The 15886-nt window shown below is 45.8% G+C and overlaps 1 protein-coding gene and 1 long non-coding RNA gene across 2 annotated transcripts; one reads left to right on the top strand and one right to left on the bottom strand.

The window, feature by feature from the left end:
• The first annotated feature begins 6770 nt into the window (after positions 1 to 6770).
• CCT8L2 (chaperonin containing TCP1 subunit 8 like 2) lies at positions 6771 to 8752 on the top strand. The gene has a single exon (XM_072776871.1). The coding sequence runs from the start codon at positions 7029 to 7031 to the stop codon at positions 8694 to 8696; it is 1668 nt and encodes a 555-aa protein (XP_072632972.1). The 5' UTR covers positions 6771 to 7028; the 3' UTR covers positions 8697 to 8752.
• A 563-nt stretch (positions 8753 to 9315) lies between these two features.
• LOC140605010 (uncharacterized) lies at positions 9316 to 15600 on the bottom strand. Its single transcript, XR_012007807.1, has 4 exons — positions 15274 to 15600; positions 12118 to 12382; positions 9644 to 9830; positions 9316 to 9503 (listed from the first exon to the last, which is right to left on the bottom strand). It is a non-coding gene; the product is annotated as an uncharacterized lncRNA (long non-coding RNA).
• Positions 15601 to 15886: the final 286 nt, after the last annotated feature.

The raw sequence follows: 15886 nt of genomic DNA, 5'->3' as shown, positions 1-15886 counted from the left end.
TTGAATTCCTACGGGGCTTAATCCTTGCTGGCTTGTTCAAGTTTCCTAAATTTACAGCCACGGGATTTTTGAGACCGGGGAGAGGCTGACGTGGTAAATGCACACTATAAATTAAAAGTGTCCGATTTATAAATAGAAGTGCAACATGTATATGCCTAATGATAAATTTATGAAGCAGTATATTTAAAGTTTTTTCATTCCTCGTTCTCTTCAATTTTCTTTTCTTGCACATTACATTTTAAAGTACACTTTCAAACATTGGGTTATGAATCCAAATGCTTTTCTGTGTTCATTACTGAAATTAGAGCAGCCATTTCCAACTGTGAGTTTCACATGCACAAAATTATACATCAGGATATTTCAATATACTTCTTCAGCACTTGGGAGAATTTAAAAGAGTGTGTGCAAATTGCAAGTCACTCCTGCTGGAGAGAAGTTTTAAAAGGAATAACTGAGGACAGAACAGAAAAGTGGGTAGAATGAACAAAAAGCTAAGAAACAGAGGTCTGTGCAGTGATGCTTCTGGAAAGAAAAGATGTTAAGGGATAGGAAGTCCAGCCTTAAATCTCCATTCCTTCAGCTACTGTGAGCAGACAAGCAGTTGGGATCTGTTTAAATAGAATAGCAGGCTTGTGGGCCTGAAGTTCGCATGGGTAGAGCAAATAAAATACAACTCAGAAAGCAAAGGAAGGATTCAAAGAATACCTGTTTAACAAAGTTTTCCGAAGGTTTTTCCATGTCCATGATCCAAATTTCAGAGCCCTGAGACCACAATGGCAAAAAGCCAAGAGTCATGTAGCTGAGGTTACTCAAAATTATAAAATCAGAAAGGCACAAGTGTCTGGAAGCACCAAATGAAAATATATATATATATACTTTTTTCATAGGTACACAAAAATGTAGGTATTTTTAAAACAAGGTATATATACACCATAATATTAGCAGTAATCATCTCTGAAGGGTTGGATTACAAGGGACTTTCACTTTCTATATGACATTTTTCTATAATGTTTGAATCTTTCAGAGCACATGCAGCATAATATGTATTAAATATTTAGAATGTGGTTTGGGAGGTGAGGATTGTTATCTACACCAATGAAAAACCAACATCTCATGAAACTAAGCAAAATAAGACCCTCAAGGAGTCTAGCAAACAAGGGATGGTAAATAAAAATTCACAGTACAATAGCCATTCTTGCTAATGGAGGCCTATAGATGTCACTGATACGGTCTTTATTTAGAGTTTGTCTGTTTTGCTGTGTTTTAGTGAATGTAAAATATTTATAAGCCTCTCTCATAGGTTCACTAGTAATTGTCTCTCTCTCTCTCTCTTTTTTTTCCCTGTAAAGTCTTAAACTCCTCAGGGTTTTTTAGGAAGCAAACTTACTGTTGTAGAAGGACCACTGAAAACTTAAATTCTACACCCTCTAATCTTTGTGTTCATGTTTTTACTGTTAAAGTTTCACTTTTGCAGTCGTAGGATATCAATTTTTGTCCTTTCTCAGTAAAAAAAAAAATGTTTTGTTTTGTTTTTAAGATTTATTTATTCATGAGAGACACAGAGAGAGAGGCAGAGACACAGGCAGAGGGAGAAGCAGGCTCCACGCAAGGAGCCCAATGAGGGACTCCAGGATCACGCCCTGAGCCAAAGGCAGGCACCAAACTGCTAAGCCACCCAGGCATCCCCCCCCTCCAAAAAAAATGTCTTTAAAAGAATTTCAGGGGCTTGTGGCTGGCTCAGTCTGTAGAGCCTATCGCTCTTGGTCTCAGCAGTATAAGTTTGAGCCCCATGTTTGGTGTAGACATTACTTAAGAAATAAAATTTTAAAAGAATGTCAATCATTTAAAATTAGTTCATATTGGGACACCTGGGTGGCTCAGCGGTTGAGCATCTGCCTTTGGCTCAGGGCATGATCCCAGGATCCGGGATCAAGTCCCACATGGGGCTCCTTGGTGGAAGCCTGCTTCTCCCTCTGCCTGTGTCTCTGCCTCTCTCTCTCTCTCTCTCTCTCTCTTTCTCTCTCTCCCTGTGTCTCTCATAAATAAATAAAATCTTGGGATTCCTGGGTGGCTCAGCGGTTAAGTGCCTGCCTTCAGCCCAGGGCATGATCCTGGAGACCCAGGATCAAATCCCACGTCAGACTCACTGCATGGAGCCTGCTTCTCCCTCTACCTATGTCTCTGCCTCTCTCTCTCTCTCTCTCTCTCTCTCATGAATAAATAAATAAAATCTTAAAAAAAATAGAATCTTTTTTTAAATAATTAATTAATTAAAATTAGTTCATATTTAGTACATAGTGTGTTTTAGCTTTAAAAATTCTTATTGCCTTACAGGAGTTATTTCAGTAATATGTACCTGTTGTACAGAAAAATTAAAGGAAGAATCAAAGAGGTAATTAAACAGAACATTCACCTTCAAAAATAATTTGTGTGTAAGAGTGTGAGGCATAAGTAGATGTTGTGCAGCACATTTCATATAGATATGAATCTTGCCCTCTAGGGGTCTATGATTTAAGCCTGGCACTACTTAACAAGATAAACACAAAAAAGGGCAAGCAGGCAACTGAAAAATAAACATGGGAATACGTACAAATAGAAAGATTAAATATTTACATCCATTGTGTACAAGACCATGATCTTAATAGAAATGCATCTGGGGATGTGGGGGGAAGGGCAGAGGTGGAGAAGTCAGCAGACAACCCTGTCTATTTAGGAGAGAAATAGAAAAACATTGTGCCAACAAGTGGTAGCAACTAGAAACCTACCCCCTACCTCCCCACAAACCCTCGCCCCGCCCCCCCACACACACACAGGTTCCCCTTTATTGATAATACAAGACTACTACTGCGTTAGTTAGTTTCCAGGGCTGCCGCTACTAACTACCACAAGGTGGGGGGCTTAAAGCAACAGAAATGTATTCTTTCACAGTGCTGGTAGCTACAAGTCCAAAATCAAGGTGTTGGCAGGACTGGTTTCTCGTGGTAGGCTCTAGGGAAGAAGCTGTCATGCCCCTCGGCTCCTAGTGGTTGCCCACAATCCTTGGTGACCTTGGCTGTAGAGCATCCCTCCAATGGCCATCCTCCTGTCTCTGTGCCCTCACGTGGTGTTCTCTGGGTATGTGTCTCTTCTCCTCTGCTAAGGACCAGGCATATCAGAATAAGGATCCACCCTCTGGACGCCACACACACACACACACACACACACACACACACACACACACACACACAGTGGCTCAGCTGGTGAAGCGTCTGCCTTTCAGCTCATCAGGTCATGATCTCTGGGGCCTGGGATGAGAGTCCATCTAGGCTCCTTGTTCAGCAGGGAGTCTGCTTCTCCCTCTGCCCCTCCCCCCTGCCCGTAATCTCGTTCTCTCTCGTGCTCACTCTATCAAATAAGTAAATAAAGTCTTTAAAAAAGAATCCCCCCAGTACAGTATGACCTCACCTTAATTATTCAACTCAATTTAACTACCAAACAGCCTATACTGGTGCCTACTCTCCTTAGCAGGTCAAAATGTGTGCAGGAAAATGTATATAATGAGTTAACTGCAGACAAACTTGGCACAAAATATTCACGTTTCTTTTACACCTAATCAATTTATTTATAGAATAAATAAAATCCAGGTGAATTTAGCAATGACAGTGTCCACATAGTGAGAAGTAAAGTTGCACTTTAGCAGTTCCTTGGTTAGTTTAAGCTATGTAAAGGTGGGTGAAAAATTTTTGGTCCAGGGACACCTGGGGGGCTCGGTGCTGAGCATCTGTCTTGGGCTCAGATCATGATCCCAGGGTGCTGGGATCAAGCCCCGTGGGGAGCCTACTTCTCCCTCTGCCTGTGTCTCTGCCTTTCTCTGTGTGTCTCTCATGAATAACTAAATAAAATCTTAAAAAAAAAAATCGGTCCAAAATGTACAGTTTGGGGCCTGTTTCCAAGGTCAAAGACAATGACCAGACCCTCACATTCCCCTGTGCTGTGAAGTGAAATGGATGAAGATACCACAACATAAAATCATGTACCTTTACAATGGAAATGGAACTCAAGTCCCACCCATCACTCTTGAAGTCTCATCTCCTCAGCATGGCTCCCTGAGCCTGCCACCTGGCCAGCCAAAGTGTCCATCCCCTCTGCCCTGCCCCCCTTCCTCCCCACAGGGAGCTCCAGACTTCAGAATTACCTTTGTTTGGTTCATCAGGCTGTCCAAGCCCCCTTCATTTCTCACGTGGCCAGTTCCTGCTTCTTTAGACCTCACCTCCATCCCTGACCGCCACTCTCCCCATGCCAATGACAATGTGTCACACACACACACCGATGCTTCTGCAAGCCCCATGCTTCCCCCATACCAATAGCTCTCAGGGCCTGGAAAGCGTCCCACCCTGGCTGTCTGTATCATACCCGATGCCCTAGTGGAAAGGGCTGCAGTTGTCTGCCCTTACTCATCTTTCATCTCTATGATTCAGCAGCTGCTCAATAAATAGTTGTGGAATAAGTAAAATAAATGGGAAAATGTATGTTAAGTGTTAAGAAAAAGAGCTAAGGTGATTTCCCCCAACATATACCAGGAGTGTTTATTTTTTAAAAAAGAAACTGCATCCATATAAACAATGTAAACATGCATACTTTGCTATATTTTGTGTACATTTCTATAAAGAAGCAGACTAGTCATCTTTGCCCCCATCCCCAACATTTGTTATATGACACTCTTCTCAGGGTTACTGGCTTTCAGAAGCCTGGGCCTGGAGGCACACACCTGTTTCTAAAGGAGTCTCCAAAATCAAAAGAGGTCAAAACAGTTGTCCACAGTTTTCAGACACCATAATATCTCCTTAAAAAACATTTCTCCCAGTCACCATAATGTTGAGAGGGAAATGATTATAGAATAACTCATATAACATGGATCACACCATCCACTTATGGAAAACTGCAAAAATCCACAACAATCTATGTAAGAATAGAAGTGCAGGGTCATAATGTTCATCAAAATGCAAACCATGATTATCCGAGCTGGAATTCCAAATGACACCGGCTTTCTTTGCATTTTTCTTTTTAACTTTTATAATGAATAGCTATCATTTTTACAAAAGCAATCAAGTTGTTTTGGGAGGAAAAGTTTTTTTTTGTTTTTCTTCCAAAATTATCTCCATTTTCCCCTTAATTATATTTCACTCTCACAGGTATTTCTTTCCTTTTCTTTCTTGCTATCATCTTGTCTGAGGAAATATTAAAACAATGCCCACCGTACAATCATGATTCCTGACTGGTATAATCAGGTTCAGAGTTCTGGGGCTCCCCCTGCTTGGGGACAGCTGCTATTAAAGTAAAAAGGGTTTTTTCCAAACGAAAAATGAATGGTATTGCTCTGTCTTTCCCCTATTCTTAATAATCGTAATCTTCACCACTTCCAGCTGGTGCTCTGCCTAACACCTACAGAAGTTGTATTCATTTGGTGCAAATCTCTTCCCCTCCCCGTGTCCACGTTCCTGTCCCTTGGAATTCCCCATTCCATTGAACATAGTGGGTGCTCAATAAATATTTATGAAACTATTACCCCAGTGGGCTGCATTTGAGGAAGAGGAGTGAGAGAGCCAGGGAAGGAGGGCAACTGGGAGGAACTGAAATTCTAGGGGCTGAGTGTAAGACAGACAGAGAGGGGCTTAAAGTCACTGCCAGCGGTTTTCTACTTTTCCCACCACTGGGAGGCTAGACACTGACCCTCAGTTGCAAACATTATAGTTTTTCTGTAGGTTGCCAGCATCCTTCCCTCCCTTGTCTTGACCTGACTTTGCCAGCTCGGTGACATCTCTGTCACTGGAAGGAGGAGCATCACACACCTGCAGCCGGGAAGGCAAACAGGCCTGTAAACACTGTAGAGATCCCAATGAGCAGCACCAACGGTGGGGGTGGCCAAGGAGGCCCAGGTAAACAGGTAACAACACCTAGCTAGCAGCACACAGCCCTCCCTGAGCAAGTACAACCAAACCCCTGCAACTACAACATGCTCGGCAGGAGCTACCACTTCATTGGGAACGTGACATGGGTGGGTATTTCCACTGGCTCTCCTCTCCACTGTCTCCAAAGTTTATTTATTTATTTATTTTTAATTTATTTATTCATGACAGACACAGAGAGAGAGAGGCAGAGACACAGGCAGAGGGAGAAGCAGGCTCTATGCAGGGAGCCTGACCTGGGACTTGATCCCGGTGTCTCCAAAGTTTATTTATTTATTTTAAAAGATCTATTTATTTATTTATGATAGACACAGTGAGAAAGAGAGAGAGAGAGAGAGAGACACAGGAGGAGGGTGAAGCAGGCTCCATGCCGGGAGCCCGACGTGGGACTCGACCCCAGGACTCCAGGATCACTCCCTGGGCCAAAGGCAGGCTCCAAACCACTGAGCCACCCAGGGATCCCCTGTCTCCGAAGTTTAAATGAAACTCTGGGGGCAGCCCGGTGGCTCAGTGGTTTAGTGCCACCTTCAGCCCAGGGTGTGATCCTGGAGACCCGGGATTTTATATATATATATAAATATATATATAATATATAAATATATTATATATAAATATATATATAATATATAAATATAAATATATTATATATATTATATATATATATGAATATATAAAATAAATGTAATTCTGGGGCCTGGTGCATAGGAGTGGGTCCCTCATGGGCCAGTGGCCCAGACCTGCCCCCCACCCCCGCCTGCCCGCAGGGCCTCCCAAACTCGCAGCATCCTTCTGTGACCTCATTCCCTGCCCCTGGTTCCATGTGCCACTCTGTGACTTCATCACGGGAATCCCTGGTGCAGCTACCAGGCTCCAGAGGCCCCCAGAGCCCTGCTCCTTACAGACCAGTCTGGGGAGTGGTTGAGGGCTGAGCTCTCTGCAGGAACATCATCCCTGCCGGATCCGGGAGCGCCCCCTTCTCCAGACAGCAGCTGCTGGGCATTGGGCACCTTTCTTCGCCGACCCCCCTCCAAGAAGCGCCCAAGGTCTGCTTCCGGGCGCCCCCGCCCCCCGCTTCCAGAGGCGATGGCCGGCGGAGCCACAGCGGCGCCGCCTCTGCCCGAGCGCCTGGGGCCAGGGCCGAGACGGCGCGCCAGGGGCCCGGGGGCGCAGGAGGAGCACCTGCTTTGCAGCGTGCCGGCGGCGCAGACCTTGGCCAGGGTCATCCGGCCTTGCTACGGGCCCCACGGCCGGCAGAAGCTCCTGGTCACCGCCAGAGGAACCACCGTTTTCACGGGCTCCGCGGCGGCCATCCTCCAGGCACTGGAGCTGGAGCACCCCGCTGCGCGGCTGCTGCGCGAGGCGGCCCACAAGCAGGCAGAGAGCTGCGGCGACGGCGCGGCCTTCGTGGTTCTGCTGGCGGAAGCCCTGCTGCAGCAGGCCGAGCACCTGCTGCGCGCCGGCCTGCCCCGCTCCCAGCTGCGCGAGGCCTATGCCGCGGCCACCGCCGAGGTCCTGGCCCTGCTGCCCTCCCTGTCCATCCGCTCGCTGGGGCCGCTGGAAGATCCCTTCTGGGCCCTCTATTCGGTGATGAACACCCACTCCGCATCCCAGATGGACTACCTGACCAAGCTGGTGGCACACGCTTGCTGGGCCACCAAGGAGCTGGACGGCAGCTTCCACCGCGAGCGCGTGGGGGTGTGCACCCTGCGAGGGGGCAGGCTCGAGGACTCATGCCTGCTCCCAGGGATGGCCCTGGCCGCGAAGCCCTGCGGCCAGGTGATCAGCGTGCTGCACGGGGCCAGGGTAGCTCTCTTCGTTTGCGCCTTTGGGCCAGCCAGCCCAAATGCACCTGCTACGGCCCGCCTCTCAAGCTCTGCTGACCTAACTAAATTTAGGAAAGGCAGTGAACAGCTGATAGAAAAGCAGGTGGCCCAACTGGTAACTGCATCTATTAACGTGGTGGTGGTGTGGGGGAACATCAATGAGAATACGCTGACTCTGGCCGATAAGTATGGCATCATGGTGATTCAGGCCAGGTCCCGGAGGGACATGGTTTACCTGAGTGAGGTGTTGGGTACACCTCTGATGCCTTATCTGATTCCTCCCCTGAAGCCAGGGAAGTGCCAGAGGGTATACCAGCAGGACCTGGGGGAAGGTATGGCCGTTGTCTTTGAGTGGGAATGCCCAGCCACCCCTGCCCTCACCATAGCCCTCAGGGGGGCCACCGCAGAGGGGCTGAAGAGTGCAGAGCAGGCTGCCTACCACGGCATCGATGCCTACTTCCAGTTGTGTCAGGATCCCAGACTGCTCCCAGGAGCTGGGGCCACAGAGATGGCTCTGGCAAAAATACTCTCAGAAAAAGGAAGCAGGTTGGAAGGGCTTAATGGGCCTGCCTTCCTCGCATTTGCACAGGCCCTTCAGTCTCTTCCCGAAACCTTAGCCGAGAATGCAGGCCTAGTGGTCTCAGAGGTCATGGCAGAGATGAAGGGGGCTCACCAAGCTGGGAACTTGCTGGTAGGCGTTGGGGTTGAGGGGATCATCAACGTGACCCAGGAAGGGGTGTGGGACACCCTGGTAGCCAAAGCCCAAGGACTTCGAGCCGTAGCTGATGTGGCCCTACAGCTCGTGAATGTAGATGAAATTATAGTGGCCAAGAAAAGTCCCATGTGTCAACAGGACTCGAATCCTGTTCCTAAGAAGGCAAAGGAATGCCTATCTCCTGTGAAAAAGTCAAATCCTTGGAACAATTAAGTAGCAATATCTGCAATAAAATGGGGATTGCCCAGAAAGGCACAAACACTTCAGAACGAATGCTTGCTGTATTTATTCCCTCCATGTTTCATACTATTAGAGTCAGTCTCTTTAGATGAAAACAACCAAAAGAACCACAAGATAAAAGTCCTTTTCCTTGATTTATTTCCTTTCAGATTCCTGGCTTTTTTTTTTTTCATCTCCTGTTTCTCTCCATCATATTTGGTTCCTTTCCTCATAAGAGCAGGATTCAACTCTATAAAATTTTTTTTTAAGATTTTATTTTTTTATGAGAGACAGAGAGAGAGAGAGAGAGAGAGGCAGAGACACAGGCAGAGGGAGAAGCAGGCTCCATGCAGGGAGCCCTTATGTGATCCCCGGTCCCCAGGATCAGGCCCTGGGCTGAAGGCTGTGCTAAACTGCTGAGCCACCGGGGCTGCCCATCTATAAAAGATTTTTAAATTTAGTCCCTGGGCTTCAGGGATAAGGAAGGAAGGAAGGAAGGAAGGAAGGAAGGAAGGAAGGAAGGGAGGGAGGGAGGGAGGGAGGGAGGGAGGGAGGGAGGGAGGGAGGGAGGGAGGGAAGGAGGGAAGGAGGGAAGGAGGGAAGGAGGGAGGGAGGGAAGGAAGGGGGGAAGGCAAGGGAAGGAAAGGAAGGAAGGAAATAGTACAGGAATCTCTTCCCAACTGTTTGAGTTATCCCCACCTGATATCCTAATATATGTGAATTTCTGTCTAGATGTCACATTAGCAATCTGAGAACATCCGTGTAAGTTCACAGGAGCGGCTGCACATTCCTGTTGTGATTCTTTGGGAAAAGAAGGGAAATGTTACTTTAAGGGAAAGAGGGAGGAGAAAAGGAGGAGGAGGAGAAGGAGGAGAAAGGGAAATGAACCCGCAGGCAGAATAAAATAAAACTCTTGGCATAGATAATGAAAAAACACACACCTTAGAACTGCATGAAGGTTGTTGTGTAGGTGAGGAGAATTGGGGAGCATCTGGCTTCAGGGTATCCCGGTAGGGCTGCGGTTGGATACCCCTGGGCATTGAAGAGGGAGTTCGAGCAGAGCTGGGAGCAGAGCAGCGCACATTACCCACAGCCTTTTCCACCTTAACCATTCAAGTTATTCTGCCCCTGGGAAAAAAGCAGAACCTAGGGACAAAATCTAGGCAATGGAAGCTGCAATCTCTTACAATCATTTTAAAAAATGCTGTTAGCATCTGGAAAGAGAACCAGACTCTCAAGAAACAAATGTCTTAAGAAAAAAAAGAAAGAGAAAGAAAGAAAGAAAGAAAGAAAGAAAGAAAGAAAGAAAGAAAGAAGAAAGAAAGAGAAAGAAAGAAAGAAAGAAAGAAAGAAAGAAAGAAAGAAAGAAAGAAAGAAAGAAAGAAAAAGAAAGAAAAAAAGAAAGAAAGAAAGGAAGGTCTTCTACTGGGCATACAAAACAAAACAAAATGTGCAAAGATTCCTTTGAAACTTGGAAGAAGTAAAATCCTGAAAAGCTGTTAGTGAACAAAAGATGGAAAATGGGAATGTAAAGAACTAGACTCATTATTTCTCATGTGAGATGCATAAGACATCCTTGTTGTGTCTTTCCTTGTTGGCGCTCCATCATTCTATTTTAGTGAATGTAACTAAGTGCTTTCATATTTCTCCCCTGCCCTCAAGTTCCATATTCTCATAGTCTCAAATTCCATAAGAGGTGATGATAGAAATAGCTAATTTTTTTTAGAAATAGCTAATTTTTTTAAAAGTTTAAGCACACTGTATATAAATTTTATTTAATCATCGAAACCATCTCCTGAGAAAGGAGCTTGATTAACTCTCAGTTGCAGGAGACACAAATGAGCTTCAGAAAAAAGTAATTGGCCAAAGTTATACAGTAAATAGAAGAGGAAAATCCATTCTCCTATTTGTTGTTTTATCGCCCCAATCATACATTCCTCTATTGTGATGTTTTCACAGATACAACCCCTAGGATTACAAAGAAAGTATGTCTCAAAAGGCCTTTTGAAAATTCTCCAATGTGTTTTTTTAATCAGACAAAAAGCCTTGTGTGTGTATGTATATATGTGTGTATGTGTGTGTGTGTGTGTGTGTGTGTATATATATATATATATATATATGATGGCTTCTGCTCACAGAGAATATTTTAGTTATACATGCAAGACATATGTAGTCCAGACAATGTAAGATCATGTACTTTAAAAGTCCTAAGTTTGGGATCCCTGGGTGGCGCAGCGGTTTAGCGCCTGCCTTTGGCCCAGGGCGTGATCCTGGAGACCCGGGATCGAATCCCATGTCGGGCTCCCGGTGCATGGAGCCTGCTTCTCCCTCTGCCTGTGTCTCTGCCTCTCTCTCTCTCTCTCACTGTGTGCCTAACATAAATAAAAAATTAAAAAAAATAAAATAAAATAAAAGTCCTAAGTTTGATATACAGGAGATTTCTTTGATGATTTATCTAGGGAGAAATCATATTGCAGCATTAACATCTCCTTTGCCCCTGGACAGACAGGCAGACAGACACATTACACACACACACAATTGTATATATGTAGATACAAGTTAAAATGATTGAGGATAGTCTTACAAGGGACAAGGAAAGATAGAGCGGACACAAACTGAACTAGCATATGCTGAGAACTTTGAAGGTAAAAACCCCTGACCCAAACCTGAAACCCGAGGAGACAGAAAGAATTTGGGCATCTTCGGGAGGTGCCCAGGGGTCCTGGAGTTTGGGCTGCTGGGGCCCCTGAACTGCCTTGGGTCCCACCCGTGCCAACACTGGTTGGTCAGCTCTTCAATTCTGTGAACTGCCAGGCATCCTTAAGATCCATCCCCTTGAGTAAGCCAGCGCTGCCTTTGCCTCCTTGTACTTGAAAAAGCATTAGCTGGTTCGGAAAGGAAGGAAACACCATGGGACAGTGAAGGTGACCGCGGGGGGGGGGGGGGGGGGGGGGGGGGGGGGGCTGGCTAGCAGCCCAGGCTTAGGGAAGAGGAGCAGAAGGGGGAAGGGGGGTGGTCACTATAAGCTCAAAGTGCTCAGGTATGGAGTCCCTCTTAACTTCAGCTGAGGACCTCTCCTCTCCAGCTTGCCCCCTAAGTTCTTGCTGCTCAAAGCATGATCCCTGACCTTGAAGCAGCACCGCCATTCAGGTGATTCAGGGCAGATCACTAGTGTGGAATCTCAGCCCTACCCCCCACTCCACAGACCTACTACGTCAGAATCTGCAGTGTAACACAGTCCCCAAGTAATGGGGTGCATATTAAAGTCTGGGAAACACTGATTTAGGCAAGAACTCCGACTAGTTCTAGCTTGATTATGCTTAGAGTATCCTCTTAATATCATTAAGTGTTCTGTTTAAGGGTTAAAATATATGACTCAGCAAGTTGATTCTTTTCTACTGATGATGAAGTTTACCAGCACTTGACCTCAGTTTTACTGGATCCCAATCTTGCTTCCAAGGTTACAGACTCAAGGGTCTTAAGTTCTCCAAAGGACCACAGAGTTGGCGACATATTTCTCCTCCCAGATGTGCTTTTCTTCAACTTCAGGAGCAGCTGCATCTCAGAAACACTTCCGGCAGCACATTCTTCATGGACCTTGCTGCTGTTGGACTTGTCTGTTCCTCCACTCCCAATCCCTTTCAGTTTAGCAACATTGTTTTCTAGGACTCTGGGTGGACCTGGCAAACAGCAGCAAAGAAACAAGATCCAGAGAAAACAGGAAAGGAAAATGAGAACTTCTGAGTCCTGGGAAATAAGGAACATGAGTGCCTGGCTCAGGTGGTGGAGGCTAGGGAGCTGAGTCGTGAGAAATGTTCCATCCTTTTGGGCACCAGAGAGCACAGACCCAAGACTGGGACCTAACAAAACTACTGGGTTCCTAAAGAAAAAAAAAAAAAAAGTCATTGATTCCAAACTGTGAAAAGAAGATCAAAACAACAGGAAAGTGTTGTCCACAATTTGTTTTAATCCTTTGTCTGCAGTCTAGGTAGCTCAGCAGTTTAGCTTGCCTTCAGCCCAGGGCATGATCCTGGGGACCAGGGATTGAGTCCTGTGTTTGTGTTGGGCTCCCGCAGGGAGCCTGCTTCTCCCTCTGCCTGTGTCTCTGCCTCTCTGTCACTCCTGGATAAATAAATAAAAAATCTTCCTTTGTCTGTATGAACCTCTGCCCAAGAATCCCTTCTGAAGAGAGCCCCTTAAGACAGGAGCCCTACCTTCTTGGAATACAAGTCTGAGGTGGTTTTACTGCAGAAGCTGGGAGAGAGAGAAAAGTAAAATTAAAGAGAAAACCCCACAAAGTCCAAAACTGGGACATCTGAAGGGGAAGAAAGGAGAATATGGAGGCTCAAGGACCCAATAATTTCATCTGTAAGTAAGTAAAACTAGTTTCTTTTTTTTTATTAAGATTTTATTTATCTATTCATGAGAAACAGAGAGAGAGAGAGAGAGAGAGAGAGTCAGAGACGCAGGCAGAGGGAGAAGCAGGCTCCATGCAGGGGGCCAGACATAGGACTCAATCCCAGGTCACCAGGATCACACCCTGGGCTGAAGACAGCGCTAAACCACTGAGCCACCTGGGCTGTCCTCAAAACGAGTTTTTTTAAAAAGGTTTATTTACTCATTTGAGAAAGAGAGAGAGAGAGAGCATGAGTAAGAGGGGCAGAGGGAGAGGGTGAGAGAATCCCAAGCAGACTCCATGCTGAGGATGGAGCCCAGTTTGGGCTCAATCCCAGTGCCCCAAGATCATGACCGGAACCAAAACCAAGAGCCAGATGCCTGACCGACTGTGCCGCTGAGGTGCTCCTAAGCAAAGCTAGTTTTAAGGAGATTTGCTTGAACCATAAATTGGACTGATGTCAATTGCACATGTTCACACCCCTAGAAGATTCCATTCCTGCTTGAGCCTTTCTGGAACATGGACCAACTATTGTTGATGCTTCACCACGAACATGAGGATTTTGAGTGACACTGTTAAGAATTAACTGATGCGGGGAGGAGGGACCTGGCTGGGGTGGCTCTGTTGGTTAGGCATCCACCTTCAGCTCAGGTCATGATCTCAGGGTCCTGGGATGGAGCCCTGCATTGGGCTCCCTGCTCAGTGGGAAGCCTGCTTTTCCCTCTCCCACTCTCCCTGTTTTTGTTTTGTGTCAAATAAACAAATACAGTCTTAAAAAAAAAAAAAAGGAATTGATGGCCTACTCCCTGCTGTGATAATGGGGCAGGGGGGCGGTGCTCCTCATACCCAGTTACTTGATTAAGGTCACTACTCCAGGGAAAATTGTCCCTGTAGCACTAAAATGCCACAACATGCAGTAGGCACAGATCTCAGAATGTCTGTAATTCCACAGATAGCTAACTTTTCTCCCACAACATCAACCCCTCTTCTCCACACACTACAGACCCTCTTCCTAACTGGAGAGGGAGGAAGACGCTAGGTGGGAATGAAGGAAATGCTGGCAAGGTGTCTAAGGGCTCACTTCCCAATGGGTTCTAAGGAGAGACAGGACAATAGAATCTCCAGGACAGTTTGGGGGTTCTGAGAACAGAGGAGATTCTCTGCTTCTAACCAGGAACCCCTGGAGCTCCAGAGTTGTTCCGTGTGCCAATGGGATGGAGCAGAAAGGTAGCAGGTGATAGGAAGAAAGGGCAGGTGAATCTGAGAGCAGTCAGGTTTCCCTGTGCCCCAAGATTTCCCAAGGGGGAAATCAAGAGCTGACTTGGCTGAGGTCTGGACTGACCAAGAAGAAATGTGAAGGGACTAAATTTACCTGTAATTAACTAGATTAGTCATTCTACTGTTAGGTAGAAAACGAGCTGGAAAAGAAGTACTGAAATCATTTAATTATAGAAAGACATCTACACATACTTTCTTTTTTTTTTCTTTTACATACTTTCTATATATTGAGTTCAGGGCTTGAAAAAATTCAAACTCTCTACAAAGATAAAGACTGAATAAGGAATTCAGACACTGTCCTGCAGGCATCACCAAGGGAGCTGGATGCAGGTTATTGCAGAGCTAAGTGAGGGAGACTAGATGCTGGTTAGCAAAACAATGGTAATCTTTCTATAACACAGCACATATTCAAGATGCAGTTTTATTCATTATACAGGTTTTTAAAAAATGACCCTCTAGAAGTTCTCTTTTAACTCACTGAAGGCATCAGAAATGAAAAATGGATCCCAGTGAGTTTAGGGAAGACAGCCTTTCTAAACTTTACTGAACCCACAGTGAAAAATGTTCTCCTGGGATCCCTGGGTGGCGCAGCGGTTTGGCGCCTGCCTTTGGCCCAGGGCGCGATCCTGGAGACCCGGGATCGAATCCCACATCGGGCTCCCGGTGCATGGAGCCTGCTTCTCCCTCTGCCTGTGTCTCTGCCTCTCTCTCTCTCTCTCTGTGACTATCATAAATAAATAAAAATAAAAAAAAATTTAAAAAAAAAAAAAAAAAAAAAGAAAAATGTTTTCCTATCCAGACCATCATTAGTCTTTTTAAACATCTTAACACCTGTGTATTCTGACTCCTGCACCTAACTTCACAGAGGCCCTACTCTGGGCGCTTATCAGCACTTACTCTCTTGGGAGGCAACCAAGCTCTGGACAAGTTTTCCCCTCCAGAAAAGATGAGACCTGTCAGCCAATCTCAGTCTTCTTTGAGTAGATGCAAAATGTTATGTGCTTCACATTTCATTCCTATATTTAAAAAAAAATTTTTTTTTTAATTGAGAGAGTGAGCGTGAGAGCTTGAGAGGGTACATGCACGCACTCACAGAGGGGAGGGACAGAGAGAGGAGAGAATCTCAAGCCAACTCCAGGCTGAGCACAGCCCAGTGCAGGGCTCGATTTCATAACCCTGAGATCATGACCTGAGTTGAAACCAAGAGTCAGACACTCAACCTACTGAACCACTCAGATGCCACTCATTCCAGCATTTTTTTCCCCTGCATTTATTTTGATTAAAAACCTACTTTAGAAAAAAAAAAAAAAAAAAAAAACCTACTTTAGGGCAGCCCTGGTGGCTCAGTGGTTTAGTGCCACCTTCAGCCCAGGGTGTGATCCTAGAGACCCGGGATCTAGTCCCACGTCAGGCTCCCTGCATGGAGCCTGCATCTCTCTCTGCCTACGCCTCTGTCTTTCTCTCTCTCTCTGGGTCTCTCATGAATAAATAAAATCTTGAGAAAAAAAAC

The sequence above is a fragment of the Canis lupus genome, chromosome 15, assembly GCF_048164855.1.
Source record: "Canis lupus baileyi chromosome 15, mCanLup2.hap1, whole genome shotgun sequence".
NCBI lineage: Eukaryota > Metazoa > Chordata > Mammalia > Carnivora > Canidae > Canis > Canis lupus.
This window is presented reverse-complemented; position numbering and strand designations above follow the sequence as displayed.